This window comes from Phocoena phocoena, chromosome 3 (assembly GCF_963924675.1).
Source record: "Phocoena phocoena chromosome 3, mPhoPho1.1, whole genome shotgun sequence".
Taxonomy (NCBI): Eukaryota; Metazoa; Chordata; class Mammalia; order Artiodactyla; family Phocoenidae; genus Phocoena; species Phocoena phocoena.
In genome coordinates, this window is record NC_089221.1 from 83,974,746 (window position 1) to 83,994,809 (window position 20,064).

The window sequence follows — 20,064 nt, forward strand, 5'->3', positions numbered from 1 at the left end:
AGTTCCAGGAAACCTGACATTTGTTTATTGTCTTTAATGAAAATAATTAGCCAATTAGCTTTTTTTTTTAGTCTCTTCACGGTAGCTTCAGCACAATACTAGGGGTAAAAAGAGGTAGTACAAGTGAACTAAAAGATTATAAGGGTGTTTAAATGCTAGTTGACAACATAAGCAAGTAGAGACTGGAGCATAGAGTTCAATTTAGTGCATTTTTTTTGGCCATTACAGTGGGCCAGGCCCTGTGCAAGACTTAGTGACAAAACAGTGAATAAGACATGATCCTTGCCCTCACAAAATTCCATCTAGTTGTAGTGGTGCTGGGCGCTGAGAAGCTGATGAAAGCGACTAAATATCTGTATTGTTATGAGGTTCAAGTCTCCCTTGGAGCCCATCCAGAATCTTCAGGAGCTGCTGAATAAGTACAGAATGACCACCGAAAAGACAAGCTGTAACTGAGATGAGAATGAATGAAGTACAACCTGAGATTCAAGCAACTTAAAAATAATTTGAAACATTTTCTTTGGGGAATCCATCCATATGTCTCTAATTATAATACTTATATCCTGCTTCCTGAGTTCACTTTCAGAAACACAGTTTTTTTCATGTCACCCCATGATTGAAAACCTTCAGTGGTTCCTAGTCGCCTATAGTCACAATTTGCATCCTTTTCTCCTATTATGATAGATAATAAGCATGATAGATGATGAATGCTATTCATCCTAGCAGCCCCATTTACATCCACTGTTGTGCAAATTTAGGCACGCCAGTTATTACTCTGCCCCCCTTCTCCCCAACTCAGGAAGACATAGCAAAACACACATGAGTGAGAATGACATTCTCGCGTGCTCTAACATACTTCAGAAGTAAATTATTCCCAAGCGTTGTGCTTTACTGCTATTAATAAAGTACTTGCAGCATACCTCAAAATTAATCACAGTATAGATCAAGACACCACAGCTCAAAACTACATTCATTAATTCATTGTTAAATCCATACCTTCATGTGCTCTACAAATGTATATTTTCCAGTCTAAACTAGATCTTGGGGTCTGTTAGTCCTGCCTGTCACTGTCATACCCACTCCTGACATACACAGATATCCTTAAAGACATACAAATTACGTAAAGATCTTGAAACACACTCTGCAATTATAATCATCCTCACTTTCCATCTTTCTGACTGAAATATTCTCTGCCTACTTCTATATTCAATAAACTTTAAGTGAGAACACCTACCCTCTCCCAGCCAAGCCTCAGGAAGGATTATGGGCCCTTTCCTGCACTGTACTGTGTCATAAATATTTGCTTTCTGTTTTTTGTTTGTTTGTTTTTTGGTTATTTTTTGGGTTTTTTTTTTTTTTTTCATTTTATCCTATGAGTCCCTCTAGAACCAAAACCATGCTTTATTTCTTTGTGTCCCCAGAATCTAACATAACACCTTACATAGACAATACACTTAGGGAATATTTGTTGAATATGCTTCAGCAAAGGTTGTAGACACAACTGTTCCAGGCATCCTATTGATTGTGCTGTGTTATTAATTTTTGTTTTAAAAAATTAAATGAGCAAAGGTAAGAATATCTTGAGTGGAAAGTTACTGTTTCCTGTTGTATAGTTGAGAGAATTATCTTAAAGTGTCTACTCTCACACCAGCATCCTCTCAGGCTTTCAGAAGCTGACTGTACAAGCCCTGTGTTTCCCTTTCTTCCTCCAGTCTTTAATGTTTATCTTTGAGGATTTCACTGCATGTTGCCACATCCTCCAGAGTATGGGAAGGAGAAAGGAGACTCAAACTGCTGCTTTTTTACTTCTCAGCATCTCTGTTGAAGCGTTTCAGAGGGAAAGAAATATTGACACTGATACAAAGGATTTCACAGCATCTTCATAACTTTACATCCTCAGTTAATATAACTACTCTGTACATGGTACCTCTTTATTCATGAGCATTTTTATAAAAGGGGTTAACAATTGAACTTAGGTATTCTCTAAGTATAAGTGTATTCTGATCAGAAGTGAGAGTGATTGTAAATCACTCAGTCATAGAGTTCCTGTTATTTTTTCCTTTCTCGTGTTAGGAAACAGTGAAATATAAGCAGTGAAAGAATATCTCTCCATTCCCATTGTTATAGGAACACTAAAGTTAGGTGAAATGAGATTGGTATTTTACATAGTTCCTTGTACAAGGTATTATCAATGATGGTTTATTATAAGGTCTAATGTATTCTGAACATCCACAATTTACACAGAAGTTAGATGAGAAAGACAGACACACACAAACACACAGAAACGGGCTTATTGCCTAAGAATACTATTTATTTACAACATTTAAAAGCTTTGTATTAAAATGATGCCATCCATGTTGCCATATTTTTCAAAGATACTAATTTAAAGTAAGAATCTTGTTAAGAAGACTGTCTCAAATTTGCCCCTTAATGGCTTAAGGATAAACTGGTTTTACGAGGCATCTTATCAACAGGAAAAGAGCATATCCCCAAACAAGTTCACAGTCACTTACTTTATTCATAGCTCAGGAGGCTCCTTGGCATGTGCATGTGGTATATTTTATGTAGAGCATGGCTTGATTTTTTTTCTTTGCATCTAGTGACATTACTGCATGAACTTCTTATGATCATTGTGAATCTTCATGAGGTTATACTAGCTTTCTTTTTTACACTAAATGTATGGATTTATCTTTTAGATTTCCATGTAGAAGAGGCACTGGATTGGCCTGGAGTATACTTGTTACCAGGCCAGGTTTCTGGGATGGCTCTGGACCCTACGAATAATCTGGTGATTTTCCACAGAGGTAACCATGTCTGGGATGGAAAGTAAGTAATAATTTTTCCTTGAAGGAGTAAATGAAGATAAAAATAGCATGCATTGCTTTTCATTAAACTAAGAATAATGGTGAGAGAACTATCAAGGTTTTCTTTGAACTTGATTTTTGTGAGCAAAACATATTTGTTCTTTTAGTATATGACTGTGACACATAGAAAAGAGAAAGTCTTGTGCATTTGAAAACAGTTAAGGTAGTTTCACAAACTAGTTTATGGAAAGAAGGCAATAACAGTCTGTGATTCTGCCTACTTAGCATTTTGCTCTCTCCCCCTTGAAGCTACCTTCACATTCCTAAGGAAAGTAACATTAAAGGCAGTTAAGACAGTACATGGCTGAGGCATTTCAAGACTTCAGAAAAAGTGCATCATGATCAGTGATCAACGAAGAAAGTTACTAGTTGACTACAATAAAGCACTTCATTATTTTCATGTACTGGGTACAGAACCATAGTAAGGCCATTGGACTCTCCCTTTCCATCAGACTGCTCCCTGGCATGATAACAGTGCCTTCTGGAGACTGTAGTTAGAGCAGCTTGGCCACCATATTATAGAAACAGTCAGTACCTTGGCCTTCACATTTCCATACAGATAATTTTATTACTCAAATTTGCATTTTTCATGAGCACCAAAAACTTAAAGAGTAACAAGACTTAAGAATAACACTAAGACTAATATCCCGCTTTTCGCTCTGGGTTTCTCTTTCCAACCTTTTATTCTATCTTCCACTATCATCTTATAGGGAGTTTTGGTAAAAAAGTCTAACATTCATTGAGTGTTTACTGTGCTCCTGTGACTGTTCTGTTTACATAAATTACCTCACAACATTTAGGCACTGTTATTATCATCATCATTCACGTTTTACAGGTGAAGAAACCAAGAGGAAGTAAGTGTTCTGCCCCAGACCTCACAGTTAGCCTGGCAGAGTCAGGCTTCAGTTCCTTTCCATCTGACTCCAGAGTTGGCCCACTTACCCAGTTTGTTAAACTTACTGCCTTTTAGAGGATTATGAGCACATTTACATGATTGTATTTTTAAAAGCTTATTCCAGAATTTAGCAGGTTATCTTAATTCTCCTGAGTAATGAGTATCCATTTATTCATGTGTTTTATCACAAATCTACATATGAAGGTAAATTTTTTAATATCTTATGAATTAAGTGTAATGAATCTCTCCTTTCAAGTGTACAACTGTAGGGTTTCATTTGGAAAATTGAGGATCCACATACACATTGTTTTCTTCATTGTTCAATTGTTTTCTTCCTCCATTTTCAGAGATACTGATTAAACTTAGGCTAAGCCTGCTCTGTCACATACACATGTATGTAGTTTTCTTGGTGTAGTTGAAGATGGAATTCAATTAGCATTTCAAAATAGATTGATAGCTTTGTTACTGTTTAATTGTCCTTTCCAGTTGTCACACTCAAAAATGGAATCTGAGGAAGAGATCAATTCAGAGTTCAAAGCCATCGAACTCAGCATCCCTATTTATACATCTCTGTTACATCATCTTAGTCATTATTGAACATCTAATGATATTTTCACAAGCGCTTTCAAAAGCAAACTATTACTATTCATTGTAGCATATTCTTCATTTTAATGAATATTGCTACATTTTCCGCATGGATTTCTAGCCACATTTTACCAGACGAGAAAATTACAGCATCATTTTCTCCCATTGATACTGTGTCAGCTGGCTAAAGCTAAATCGGACAAAGTCCAATTTTCCATTTTAATGTGATATTCATTCCAAGTAAACAGCAGAGGCTGGAATAGTTTAATAGAAAAAAACAAAAAGGGATCTGTAAAGGCCAGCTTGGGGTAGATGACACAAGGCTGTGAAACAAGAGCCACATAAGAACATTTTCTGGGACATATATGGCCATCCTAGCTGAAGACCTGCTTTTTCCTGGCCTCTTGCTTTCATCTAGATAACCAGTATCATGTGTAAATAGATTCCAGTTCCATTGCCAAAGCCCCAGTGTGTTTACCCTGATAAATGGCACTGACAAAGGGCCAAAAATGCAAGACTTTTTCAGGGCAGTCATGCTGATTTAACTCATTAAATCTGTTTCTTCTTTCTTCTTCTTCTTCTTTATCTTTCAGGTGTAAGAATATTTGTTATCTCTCTTTCCTTCTGCCTCTCTTGTATTTCCTGTTGGCCTCTAGCAGCCTTTGCAATCCATGGTTGTGAGGAAGTTCTCTTCTGGCACTCGGATCTCTGCTTTTAACACTGTCTGCTTTAATATTCACAAAGGGAATAAGAAGTGGATTACTCTGTTAGTTATTTTGTAGGAAAATAGATTCGGATGTGTGGGCCCTGCTCGTGGAATGGTCATACATGACCATCCTTCCTACATGTATAAGTTGCATTATATAGAATAGACAACGTACATAATTTTTCTTTTTCCTCATTGACTATCCAAGGATTATACAAAGAAAAAGACAGCACTTTCCAGAATAATTTATTATGTGTTAGTGAGAGACAATGGAAATTAAAAATGGGGTGGAAATTGCATTCTTGTTGCTACCACTGTTTGGATAGAAAGATGAGAAATCCTGTATTAATTTTCCTCAGAATCTTTCCCATCCTGATATTTCTCATGTTCACAAAATTATAAGTTCCATAAGGCTAGAGCTTGTTCTAAATCAAATCTTAGTAGTCTATATCCCCTAATTTTTTGTAGTTGATCATTCTTTAAGTATCAGACAGTACTTGGAGTTAATAATAATCCCTAATTAATACTCAGTACTCAAAGCTCTTTTGATATCATCACAAAAACTGCCTTTATAAGTAGTATTACTCTTCATTTCTACCTGATAGCCTTGATCAACTCTTACTTTTCTACTTAATCATGCTAAATAAGCATAGCAACAAAATAATAATAGTAGTAATAATAATAATGATGATGATAAAACACTTACCCTCCTGAAAGATGACTGTCAACTCCCTTTCTCAATTTGATTTCCATTTTCTTACCTGTCAATATGGCTTCTTCTAGCTAAAATAGGAAATGCCTATTACCAGCAGGGTGTAATGAAACTTTAAAGAGCCTCTTGTCTGCCCTGGTGCTCGGGCAGCATGGCAGCTAGAGCTCTTTAAATGCCTCCCAGCAGGAGCTGGGTAGCTCCTGCCTCAGTAACAGCTGTTCCTCGGTCTCTGTCAAAATCACCACCATTGTCAGAGGCTTGCTTCTTGGCCTTTCTTTTATTTATCTCAGCTGTGGCTGAGGTTCTACTGTGCAGGCCTCACATCACATACCCTCTTAAGTAAATCATGGGTTTTATCCCTAATTTTTAGGTGCTAAAAGATGTTTCCATTATACCACTTGTCATTTCTTCACATGCAGTTGGAAGGGATTTTGGAAGTTTTATCACTTGGAATTCTTTCTGTAACCAATAAGGGAGAAAACCCAACACAAACTAGCTTAGGAAAAGAAATTTATTAGTTTGTATAAATAAAAACTTTAAGGGTATGGTAGCTCAAACGACACCACCAGCACCTATTTAACACATTTTCTCCTGGTTGGCTCCATTCTTAGACCCTGATTGATCTTCCTCCCCACTTGCAGCTTCAGAATTATAGAAGAGGTAGTCTATTTCCCTGATGTAGGTCAACAGGAGATCCTTAAATGGAGACTTTCAGTGTTCTAAAACACTCTCAGTGTTCTACCTGACTTTAGGTCATATTTCTTGCATCCTAAACCAGTCACTGTGGGCAGAGGAATGAAATACACTCTTTTTTTTTTTTTGCGGTACGCAGGCCTCTCACTGTTGTGGTCTCTCCCGTTGCGGAGCACAGGCTCCGGATGCGCAGGCTCAGCGGCCATGGCTCACGGGCCCAGCCGCTCCGCGGCACATGGGATCTTCCCGGATGGGGGCACGAACCCGTGTCCCCTGCATCGGCAGGCGGACTCTCAACCACTGCGCCACCAGGGAAGACCTGAAATCTACTGTTTGGCTTAGCCTAACTTTTTGTTCTATCCTTGGAATGTGAGAGTAGAGTTGACATTATCAAAAGCAAGTGGACTGAGAGTGAGGCTCAGAATGTTGGGTCAACTAAAGAAAAACTGAGGTTTCATTAGCACAAAATGGGGCAGTAGACCCTGGGCACCCAAAATAGCAAATGTCCACCAGAGAGCTCATCTCCAGCTTCCTGCTGGGACATCTGTAAACAAAATCTTCCATAGTCATCTGGAGCTTGAACTCTCAGTGCCAACAAATGCCCTAGATATGAGACATACTTTCCAGTTATGGGACTCATCTAGATGTCATAAAGTTCTTCATTATGTTAAACTCACATCTGTGTCCCGTAACTTCACCTTCATGACAGCCAAATGCAAAGTGAATTTACTCCCATTTATTCATGTCAAATATTTGCATATTTAAAGAAAGTCTTATCTTCTCCAGACTAAATATCCCCCAGGCCCTCAGCCAGTCTTCATACTGACATGATACTTTCATCTGAAGGTGCTCTGGTTTCTCAGTCCTTTAAAGTGTTTGGTTGAGAAGTGGCCACAATCTCATGTGTTAGCTGATCAGCAATGCAACTACTTTCCTTGATGTGTATTCTGGATATCTATTAGTGTAAAAGGGTTCTGTTCACTTTTCTTCAGCAGTCATATCTTGTGTTGCCTTGTTACTCTGTGTTGAATTTGTAATCTACTAGAATCTCCAAATGTATTTCATGAAATTGTGCTGAAGTTTTTACTGGAAATTTATACTTATGCAGTGCTTTAAAAACACTGAATTCAGGATTTTATTCCAATTACATTTCACTCATTAGGTTTAGCATTGCTTCAATTTACAGATATTATTTTATTCTTAATTAACCAGAGAATGAGCTGTCCCTTCCAGCCTACTATTAGGTCTGTTTGATGAGCTTGCTTTTCACATCTTTATACATGTTGTTTATAAAATTGAATAGTTGAATGATTGGTTTAGCAAGTTTTGTCCTTAGAGGTGTGGTCTTCTGGGAATCTTCTCCCATTTGCCCTCCAAAAATTTGTTCACAAACCACCTCTTCATCAATGTTTTATGGAACCTTGTGAGGTTCTATTGTTTCAGAAATCTATCTGCTTTCTAACTTTCATAAAAATCAGTTCAAGATTTGCCTCCCTAGTTTTCTGGAGTCTCTGTTAAGATATATCTGCTTGAGGTCCTGCTTCTGTATCTGCAAATTCTTTCATACCTTAAGAATTAATTGGGCCTGGAAAATTGAACTCAAAATGACTGAGTGGTACCTTAGTATCTTCACATCTGAGAGAAAATTGTAAGGAGTTCTACAAAAAGAATGTTTCCATAGTCTACCCTTTTCTCTCATATTGCCATTTCCAGTTTTACTCAAGCCATTTTCTTCCAGTTTTATGCCACTTTCTCTGATTCTTCTTGGCTATGTGACTATTCTTCCTATCTCTTCTACATCTACAAATTAAATTTAATAACTGGAGGGGAGATTCTCCAGTCCAGTGAGGTCAATCCTAGTAAGAGAAAACCACATGTTTTTGAAGACAGGAGACCTGGGTTTGAATCTTGGTTACCACCTCCTACCTTTGAGACCTGTATCAAGACATTTGAACTCCCTGACTCTGTTCCCTAGTCCAAAAAAATGAAGACTTTAAAAAGTGCCTCACTCTGTTGAGTAACAAAAAGCACTTTGTTAAGTGACTCATTCCCAGTGGCCTTATTGATGGAACAGAGCCCAGTGCTGTGATACCTAGTTCTTTGTTCTTTTCATCCCTATTTGAGATGTCTCTAGTGGTAGGTCCATCAGGACACTAAATAGTCACACTGGTTTCTTTTCCTACCTTTTTTCTTCCTCATAGGAATTTCTCAATGTGTATATATTCAGAAGTAAGTGTTTTTAACATAGTATTAAATTATATTCCATTTAAAGTCTTTGGTTTTATTATGGTATGTCTTTGCTTTCCTAATGTTGAGGGTACATTTCCACTTATTTTCTCACTTGAAAACCTATGGTCCTTTCTCCAGCCTCTTAATTTATATAATTACAACATTATATTTTACTTCTCTCTTCAGTTGCTATTATTTATTTTGCATTTCCTTAATTTTGATTGATGGCACAGAAGTTTATTTTCTCCCTATTCTAGTTCCTTTGTGTGAGAATATTGCAAAGCATTTCTTTTCAGCCTTATCTAAACTGTTTGATTAGCTGCTAATGTGCAAAGTCATTAATGGGGGATTCAAATTGCTAAAATAAAGAACTGATGAATTCCAGCCCACAGGCCGCAGTTCAGTCTTTTCCGCTGAGTGCTTTTTCAGAGAAGCAAACAGAAATCAGCAGTGCTCCAGGCACCATGTGAAATGTTCAGGTTATTATTATATCCTGTAAAAAGTTAAATGTGGTTGAAATAAAGACCTCTCTGCAGCATATAATGCAGGGTAGCTGCTTTAGAACACTAAATAAGCAGTTTGCTATAGCAACAGTGTATCCAGCTCTATAATCTGACATCTGTTTGTGAACTGTTAGAGTGTTACTTTTCTTTGAATTAGAAGAGAGTTTATAAATTACTTTATTTGGCAGATTTAATGTGAGAGAGTATGTGTGTGTGTGTGTGTGTGTGTGTGTGTGTGTGTGTGTGATTTTCCCATTTCAGAAAAACATCAATTCCTTTTATTACTTGCCCTGTGTAACTGCCAGGGCCCAGCTGTTAGTTGCATGAGGCTCCTGTGATCCCAAGTGAAAGGATTAGGGCTCATCAACCAATCCACTGAGGGACTGAATGTCCCTCGATGCTGCCAGTTTAAACATATAGACATCTGGTAAATGGTATCACAAAAGATTTTCAGTGAAACGGTTGGGCCTATTGTGGTTAATTCCTTAAAGCTATGATCTTTCTCAGAATTCTAGAATGTTATTATTTGTTATTTATGTTACTGAAGTAAATTAGTATATTCAAATGATGCTAATATCAGTAAATTCAAGAACTTGCCTAATCACTGAGATCCTTAGTGGATACGGGGAAGTGTAGTAATACTATGACTAATAATCATAGAGCCAAATACCATAGGAAAAGTGGGTAATTTGTGATAATAAAAAAAAAAACACTAAAAAACAAACCATATTATTAGTTGTTACATTGTAATGAGATACTAAGAAAAAAATCTTGATAAGTTGAGAGATCTGATATTTTCTGTGTATCCAAATTTTTATTATCAAAATCTGATTTATTTACTCTGTAGCTTATTTACTTTGTTACTTATTTTTCTTTTGGCTCTTTCATTTGCTATTTCACAATTTATTATAACATCACCAAAAAATGGTTAATAAAATAAAAGAGTATGATCCTCAAATTAGTTAATTTGGCTATTTTTCCCACCATTAGAAATCTGACGTTTCTAGATTGTGAGTATAGATGCCCACACACAATTTAGGTTTGTGACAGCAAAATATCAACTACTTGATACATTTTTTTCTGTATTCATGAGCAGTGCAGAACAGTACCATTGATAAAGGATGTTTTCACTTACCTACGCATCAGCTACAACATTTCATTCGATCTGACTAGCATTGGGACTGTGAGTCGGGGTTTATTTATGTTTCTTCCTTGACATAGCTTGTTTTCTTGGAAGCCAAGCTCAATATCGCAGGTTCTTGACTTTGAGCTTATATGGCTGCCAGAGAGTAATTTAAACTAGAGTTTGCATTTTTAAATATTTAAGTGTCTGGAGAAATAAGCTGAAGCTATAAAAAACATGATTTAAATTAGAGGAGGTCAACATATGCTCCTGAACGTGGGGGTGGGGAGATCTACTTTCTCTCCATCGTAAGTTGTAGGAATATTATTTTCTAAGATAGTAGGACCAGAGATTTAAGACTGATGGTGAATATTTAAGTGAATGACAAGACAGACCAAAGAATTGCTGTTGCTGCAACCTATTGCTTGGGGAAATCATGAACAAGTAAATATGTCAGGCTTCCTGTATGGTTTGTCATTTTGCAGATAAGAGATATGGAATTAGGTATGCTGAGGTCTGATAGGCTCCAGTTTTATCAAGATATGCAATAGGCAATTGGACTGCCACTGTTATTAGCTGTCAATAGTGTGTCAGAACACTGTCTGCATGTCAAGTGGATAGCACTTGGTAAGAATTATGAGGACTTGGTAACTTTCCATATTACTAACTCCTAGGTGGGGGTGGGGTGGAGAAGTAATGTACTAGTATATTCCATGCCCAAGTAAATAAACTGCAAGAATAAATGAAAATTTTAGGAAATACAAAATGGAAAGGGAAATCTAAGTATAATCAGTGGATTTTATCAATATCAATATCCTGGTTATGATATTGTACTGTATGTAGTTGTGCAAAATGCTACCATGTAGGAAACTAGGTAAAGTGTACACAGAATCTCTCTGTATTATTTTTTCTTGCAACTGCATGTAAATCTACAGTTATCTCAAATTTTCTTTAAAAAAAAAGGGAAGACAAATTTTAACTCCTTAAAGTCAGAGAAAACATAATTTTCACATTATTTAAATTACCATTATGCCACTACAAATCTTGAAATGTTTCTGAATAATGAGAAATATGACTTAGGCCTTAAAAGAAATGATAAATGAAGAGACTTTATCCTATTACATATGAATATAAAACTGTAGCATACTATGAGTCTTAGACATACTGAACTTAAGTTATCCAGTATCATAGACAAGTTGTTAAAAATATAGATCATTGATGGTTGAATCCAGTACCTTTGTTTTCTAGGAGAATTGGTATGATGTTTTTAGTACAGAAAGTCACATTGAAAATACAGTTTCAGATATAGGATAAACTCTGGTGTTTCATAGTACTGAGAAAGAGTTACTTCACATTTGCTTTTTACCAGTGTCTCCTGATTTAATAATACCTTGTATATTCTTACATTGGTTCGAACTAATAAAATTTTATATTTCAATTTAATAGTGATCTCATGACTGTCTTATAAAATCTGCTCTGTTAGTGATGTTACTTCCATTTTGTTAACTTATGTATTTTTTTCTAGGTACTGGTGTGTGGTTTTAACTACACGTAATAGCGTATGTAAGCAATATTACTTAAGTTTTAGGTCGAGAAAGCTGAATCAATATTTTTTATTCAATTGAATGCATCATTAATAAGAACTGCTTCAGGGACTTATTAGTATCTTTCAGGAAAAATATACCCAAAAGACTATGACAGTCAAGAATCTCAAATAATTGTGATGTATATTTTTAATGGCAAGAAAATGTAATTTTGAAATGTTTGTTCTCCTACTGGGACTTTGCATAAGTAATACTAACCAACTAATCAGTAGAGGTATGACAGATTTGAGCAGTCTGCCGCCTTCCAAATTTGCAAATGTCTCTCCATAAATATTTAATATTATTCAGATTCTTTTGCTTATACAGTTGAACTACAAAATATTAATAGTTTTTTTCACAGACTTGTCTGATTCTATAAGGGAAATTCTATTTTACAGAAATATTCATCTGGCAAAATATATATATTATATATTTTTATGCCCCCCAACACCCACACACATATGGCTTAACTATGTGCTGATCAATTCTTTGCTTTTGAAAATACAAGTTGGTCTCTTGGCGCTTTGTATATTTTCCTCTTTCACATAAGCTTACATTAGAAGAGCTTATCTTTGTTATTTATCCCAAATAATTTCCAAAACAGGTATATAAATAAGTACAATGTCTGTGATAACTGTCAACTTAAAGAAAGATACTACTAACAATTTAGATAGAAATATAAATGAAAAATATATATAAACATACATGTTCATAATATTTTATAATAACCTGGAAGGTACAGAGTTAAAAAAGCAGAAATTGTCATATTCATTTTAGTGTTTACATTAATTATTATATAGATGTCCATTTTGTACTTACAGAAAAATTGTTATATGGAAAAAGTTTTATGTCTCTAAACACATTTTTGTTTCAAGAATCAATTATGGTTTATATTTTTGAAATATTTTGAACATTCCATTCTACATCCTAATAATATGTATTTGCATGTTGTACCTAGAGCAAGTAAAATAGCAAACATAGTTTTGATCACTATCCTTCCTGCTATCATTTACACTTTGCTTATCATTGCACAAAAAGTTGTTATGCCTTCTTTTGTAGTTTGAAAGAAAATAACTATTGAATTAAAACATTTTGAAGAGCCTTTGAAAAAAATTAGTTTCTTTAAGAGTTCTAGGTAGTGTTTCTCAAAGTCTCATGTGAATATGACTCACCTGGGGATCTTGTGAAAGTGCCGATTCATATTTGGTACGTCTGAAACCTTGCATCCCCAGGCACTGCCCATGCTGCTGCTCCACTGACCATTCACTAGTTCTTCAGGCTAATGGTATATCTGAAGTGAGAAGGGCAAAGAGTGAAGTCAGGCACATCTGAGCCCTTTTCTTGATTCTCTATTTAAAATCTCAAGTGAATGGTCTGCCTTTCTCAAGTTCACTGATGTTTCTGATTGGTTTATTTTCCATTCTAATGCTTTTTTTTTTTTTTTTTTAGCTCTTTTGACAGTAAGTTTATTTACCAGCAAAGAGGTCTCGGGCCAATTGAAGAAGACACTATTCTTGTCATAGATCCAAATAATGCCGCAGTACTCCAGTCCAGTGGAAAAAATCTGTGAGTTAAATTACTTGACTATCTTTCATTTTCTAAAGAGGTGGTTCTAAACCCTGACTGAATATTAGAATCACCTGGGACGCTTCCAAAAATTAGATTGAGATTTAGTCTGGGAGCGGGCCCAGGTATCAAAATAGTAGTTTGAAAGCTCCCCAGGTGATTCTAGTAGGTAGTCAAGCTTCAGAGAGAATTGATACACATGCTAATGAAGTGACTTGCTACTCAGCTAGATCTGAAGGATAAAAAATAAAAATTCTTGAGCAGAAAAGTTACATAACCAAATTCACCAACCAATCACCATTAAGAAAAAAGCCTTCTCTCTTCCCATCTCAAAGTGAAGACTAAACAAATATCACTTTCAGCTTTCCATAGCGTGCATAGGTAATTTGACTTTTGAAAGCTGCTCATTATTTGGTCTTATTCCTAGATGGCATTTGGCAGCCAAAAAAAGTTGGCTGATATTCATGGTCATTGAAAGAAAGGGACACCTGCTTACAGAGTGTCCACAACAGCTATAACCTGGCAGCGTTAGGAGCTATATACCCTACTCCATCTGCTTAGGCACAGGGAAAGCCAGCTTCTTTGAAAGGCGGGGAGCCATCCACTTTGAATGCAGCTGCTTATGGAGATGGTAATAATTAGCTTTTTATAGGATTCTAAGATGGTGAGTCAGGGGCCAACTTCTAATATACCAGTCCCACCACTCATTGTGTCTGAACCTGTCTCTTCAGTGCTCTACGCATTAATCAGAAGCATCTCATTCCAGAAAGGAATTAAAGAGGAAGGCAGAGCAACTGCTGCTAAATCAGCTTGGCCAACAGTGGGGTTTCTATGTTGAAAGCAAATCATAACTCTCACATTCAGTCACCAAAAGAGAGATCTAGTTCAGTTTATTAGTCAAGATCAGGGTGTTACATTCTTGGCTCATGAAAAAAAAAATCGATGATTACAACACCTTGCAAAGGCTAGAAGCTGACAAACGTAGCTTGTGGATTGTCAGGTTTGACCACAATCACATTAAGACATTGTCCATGTGTTTTTAACTCTGTCCAAGTTCCTTAAGCCTGTGAGTCTCTGTCCACGTTGCAGTTCTCTTATCCAGGTCGTTCCAATTGATTTATTAAACAGATTAACCTTCTCTAATGATTATCCAGCACACCACTTCTCTTTGCTCAGATGATCACAGCCCATGTCTGCTGGAAGTTGTTTTCTTTGGGTTTTACTGTCTTTAGTAGGTACTCTTAAAGCTTTTCAGTCATATATTTAATATTTTATATTAGTACAGCATTATATTACCTTGCAGCATATTTAAGCAGCATATTCAAACCATATAAATCCATTTATAATTCTCTAGACAATTTGTTTTATACACATTTCTTTATGATCGTAGAACTTGTTTTCAAATTGATGTTATTTGTGTTATTTAATATACCATACTTTATAATATTTGTAATTGATACGTAGGCTTCGTGTATAGATTTTTAGATGGTTAAATACCGCTTAAGATTTTTCACAAGGAGGTCTCTATTAAAATGGGTATTTTCATTTAACAATTCACTTTCATCTTTTCTTTAGTAATACAGGTATACATTTATCAGTTTTTAAATTTATATTGCCTTTACAAATTAATTAGCAAAAAAATGTCCTCTCATGTATGCTTTGGGAGTAATTATATAATTAAGACAATCATCTTTATTTTGCAGGTTTTACTTGCCACATGGCTTAAGTATAGATAAAGATGGAAATTATTGGGTCACAGATGTGGCTCTTCATCAGGTAATCTTCCATTTGGCAGTTATTCAAATAGAAGTTAATGAAGTTATGCTTTCAAAATGCTCCGGAGTTGTCTGGGTCTTTTTTTATTTTATTTTATTTATTTTTTTACACAACAGGTTCTTATTAGTTATCTGTTTTATACATATTAGTGTATATATGTCAATCCCAATCTCCCAGTTCATTCGACCACCACCACCCCCTGGGTCTTTCTTTGTGACCCAGAAAGTTTATAGCAAAAGAATGGAACAGCCATGTCTGAAATGGTGCTTTTAGAACTCAATGCTAGGAAAAACTTACATGTAAATGATCAAGTCACCCTTCTCTGTGTGGCTGGCAGGAATCTTAGGGCCAGATGTGAAGCTTCACTCTACCAACTGTTTGGGCTCTCCCAACCTCCTTAGCTTTCCATATCTGCTTTTCTTTCCTCTGTCCCCAGGTCTTAGTTCTTTTTTTCAATCACTTTATGTGTTTTATGTATTTTTCTTAAGCTACCTTAATCTTCTATAAATTGAGCCAAAGTCTCTAGTATATACGTTTATATGTAAAACAGCAAATATTTGTTCTTTTTAAAGGAAGTTATATTTCCATTAGGGTATATATCATAATGTCTTTCCCTTAAAAGATAAGCTCATGTTTAATACCTGTTTAATGAGTAGATGGGAAAGAAGTAGGAAAAGAAACTAGAGCTCAGAAGCCATAGCTAGTCTTCAAACATCATCTCAGTAAACATTTATTGCTCTTGTATTGTCTGGAGAGCGTTCTACTATTAGCTAAGGAAAGACAAAAAAGAAGTGTGGGGATGGGTGGAACAGGACATCCATACTAGTCTCCATTCACCACTAATGACCTGGATGACCTTGGGCAAGTCACTTAATCTCTATAAGCCTCATTTTTCATATGAAGGAATCAGACCAGATGATTTCTGGAGTCCCATCCAGTTCTGAAAAGTACCTGCTTTTAAATAAGTCTCTGAAAGCTTACACTCTGATTGCCTTAGTCAGGTGGGTGTGTGTCAATTATAACCATGCAAAGTGGGTAAGGCTTTTGTTCTTTTTTTAAAAGGTGTTCAAACTGAATGCAAACAATAAAGAAGCCCCTCTGTTAATCCTGGGAAAGAGCATGCAACCAGGCAGTGACCAGAATCACTTCTGTCAACCTACTGATGTGGCTGTGGATCCAGACACAGGAACCATCTATGTATCAGATGGTTACTGCAACAGTCGGATCGTGCAGTTTTCACCAAGTGGGAAGTTCATCACACAGTGGGGAGAAGGTACTCAGTAAGACTCTTGATCTCTCATTATAATTATTGGCCAACATCATTAGGAACAAGAGATTGGCCACCCCTCACATTCTTTAGGATGTAATTGTCCCCTGGAGTGAGGAAAACAGGGCCTCCTTATGCATCCAGTTGGCTGTTCTCTCACACACACACACACACACACACACACACACACACGCACACACATGAGTCTTATAAGAGGAAAAAGAATGCTTCTACCCAAAAACTTTAAAGTTTGTCCAAATAGGGAGAAAATCTGTAATGTGTTTGTGGGTAAGAGATACTAAGTGCTTTAACTTCTTTTTCCCCTGGTTCCAGATACTTAGTGGTTTACTATCATGAATTATGAAAATTATAAAACTTCAGAGTCAGACTTTGGGTGATTTTACAAATTGTAAATCTGAGGTTTTTCTTTGTTCTGTAGAGTCTACTGAGAGCAATCCTAAACCAGGCCAGTTCAGTGTTCCTCATAGTTTGGCCCTAGTGCCTCATTTGGGCCAATTATGTGTGGCAGACAGGGAAAACGGTCGGATCCAGTGTTTTAAAACTGACACCAAAGAATTTGTGCGAGAGATTAAGCATGCTTCATTTGGAAGAAATGTATTTGCTATTTCATATATACCAGGTATTTCATCTTTATTTTTTGTGTTTTTTCATACTACACTCTATTCTTAAAAAGTGTTTGTCTTATCTTAATACGCTCTTATTGTAATTTTTTTATTAAGGGATTGAAGATGACTTATATATCAGATCTTAAAATTTTTAAAACTGTTAGTGCATTGTAAATCATTTTCAACTCAAGTGCCACTGTTCTTTATACGGAAATAATGAAGAACCCAAAAGATTTAGCAACTGTTTGTGATGGATTAAAAAATGGTTCCCAAACGTTGATTTTTATTTTTCCTTAACTATGGTCATTTGCTTTAGTTATTAAATGATTAATATTATGTCTTCACACATCATCAACAGATGGTATATGTTGATAAAACCAGTATTCAAAATACTTCTGCTTCACATTTTTTTAAAGAGTGTCAGCCAATTTTTTTAAGATAAATAGGTGGCGTAAGTGAGGCTTATGTGTAAATGTCAGGAGAAATGATCAATGAAATCTGGAATTTTTTTCTCATTTTCAAAATAGATTTCTTGACTTAAAGAAACTCAGAAAAATAATCCAAACTTACAAAATAAGGTACATTTAATTCATATTAAAAATTAAGTTAGCAAAAGATTTCTTTATATCATGAATACTGAGCAACTGAAAATATATTTCTAGAATTTATATACAATTTTTGCAATATATTTAGTAAATATATCTATACCTATATTAAAGTTGCATTAACCACATGGTTATCACTATAATATTTATATTTCTTATGCTATTAAAGTTGTGTATGGCTACTGTCTTCTGAGGCAGCCCCCAATTTATTTAGGACATGGAATAAAGGGACTCAAGTGACTGAAATAGGAACAAGTTAGGCTTCACTAAGGAATAAGTAATAAAAGAAAGTAATAAAGGACTCAATAATGTCAATGAAAGATAAATCTCATGTTGGTTTTCACCTCATATTTAAAGAATAAATTTGGCAAGACCATTTACTTAACAAAGAGGGTGATCCAGTTCATAATGAAAAAAAAAATAAATCAAATATGAGGAGAAAAACATCAGGAGAAAAGATGAGAGGAAATCTGGTTAAAAAGAGAATCTCAGCAAAAGACAAAGTGTATTATAATTGGAATTCTCTCTACAACGTTACACAATAGTAAATGATGTTGATAGTGTTGATTTTTTTTCTTAATATGATGTGCTAAAGACCCCTATCCTGAAATCCTTAAAGAAAGATGAAAAACCCTTCAACACTGGTTTAGTACTGTGTATATTTTAGTGTTTTAATTCTTTAAAACATAATATTCAATCATCTGAAGTATTTATTTAACCAAAACATCACAGTTTCCATTATTTTGGATAAACACTACTATACTAAGAAATATAATTTTACTTCAAAGAGTATTCATGGAATTAATATTAAAAAGATGGTCTAATTTTTTTAATTAGGAAAAAATGTCTTTGATAATCTGAAATATGCATCTCACATTTTCAAGTGTTAGTTGTTTAAAATCGGACCATTCTTCTGTCTACAGTGTAACTTCACTTTCTTTGCATATGTTTCTCTGATTCTACTTGTAGCTATAGTAGATATTACATATTTTTTAAAAGATCTGATACCCCAAAATGATTGCCTTAAATAACCTGACTCTTCCCATCCCTATTTAGAATACCTGTGATGTCTATGTATCTATTCCTCTACCTATGTCATCTCCTCCATATCTATGTATTCCTGATTTCTACTGGTTTCCTAAGTGGAACAAGCTTTGCAGTTCCTGGTTTTTCTATTACAAGGAAGTTAGTCTCCTAACCTGTTTGCCCCTTATCTTATTACTCAGAAAGAGACATCTGCTAAGTATTTTGTTTTCTACTTTTGTTGCCAATTGGAGGAACCAGGTTGACCCTACATTTCTTGTTTGTGTGATGTACACACATGTATTGAAAAGCCCATCTTATCCATATTTTAAAGGAAGGTTGACTGGATATGTTGTCACAGGTTTGCTCTTTGCGGTGAATGGGAAGCCTTACTTTGAGGACCAAGAACCTGTACAAGGATTTGTGATGAACTTTTCCAATGGGGAAATTATAGACGTCTTCAAGCCAGTGCGCAAGGTATTCACATACATTAACTATGTATCAGTTTTCATGAGAATAAAACTAAAATATGAATCTTGGAATTCAATTTATACTTGAATAAGTTTTTAAAAACTTAAAGGACATGTGATTACTTTCTTAGCGAGGTTAATGGGAGTGCTGTATACTATGTTTTATTTAGAATAAATGTCCTTATCTATTCTTCAATGAATTTCTTCAGATGCAAATTAACACTGTATGTAATTCTAAGGTTCTTAGTTGATTTGCACACAAGAGCAGGTTTAAATTCACTGTAGTTAGATTATCTAAAATGTAAGTCTTTTCCTGGTTTCATCCAAGTAAAGAACACAATATGTTAAACTATAATTTTATAGTTCTCTTAGATTCAACAGAAATCATGTTTGCTTTTTTTTATGCTATGACTACACTGAGCAACAAGACTTGAAAATAGCACTTCTTAGAATGTATTCAAGTTCTAGAGATTTGGTTTAGGTAAAAGACTAAAGTCTAGTTTTGACCTCACAATGGTATACCACTGTTTGTTCTAACAGTGCTTTTTACAAACACAGTGACTGTGGTGCGGTGTGCCCATAGCCCTCTGTCTCCTCAGTTTGCTTTCTTTGCAAAATGATTGCCAAAATGATCAGAATGCTCATATACACTGCCTGAATGTGCTTGTGGTACATAGATTTTAGCTAAAATGCTGCAAATAAGAGTTATTTGTCAAAATTTGTAAAGATTTATCAGTTTTGATGGATCAAAATGCAGCTGTCGTAAGCCACTGGATAAACCATATTTCCATACTCAAATTCCTATAGTATTCTCTAAGACACCAAATTTGCTAGCTTA

The 20,064-nt window shown here is 35.4% G+C and overlaps 1 protein-coding gene across 11 annotated transcripts in view; it reads left to right on the forward strand.

Moving 5' to 3' along the window:
* The window catches only part of PAM (peptidylglycine alpha-amidating monooxygenase), a 152,086-nt gene that overhangs the window by 115,445 nt on the left and 16,577 nt on the right, over positions 1–20,064 (forward strand). For all 11 annotated transcript variants that reach the window (XM_065874294.1, XM_065874292.1, XM_065874293.1 and 8 more), the window contains 6 exons: positions 2,697–2,826; positions 13,343–13,459; positions 15,163–15,235; positions 16,298–16,508; positions 16,942–17,142; positions 19,118–19,233. In XM_065874294.1, the coding sequence (XP_065730366.1) occupies positions 2,697–2,826; positions 13,343–13,459; positions 15,163–15,235; positions 16,298–16,508; positions 16,942–17,142; positions 19,118–19,233 (848 nt within the window). The remainder of the gene's footprint in view (positions 1–2,696; positions 2,827–13,342; positions 13,460–15,162; positions 15,236–16,297; positions 16,509–16,941; positions 17,143–19,117; positions 19,234–20,064) is intronic.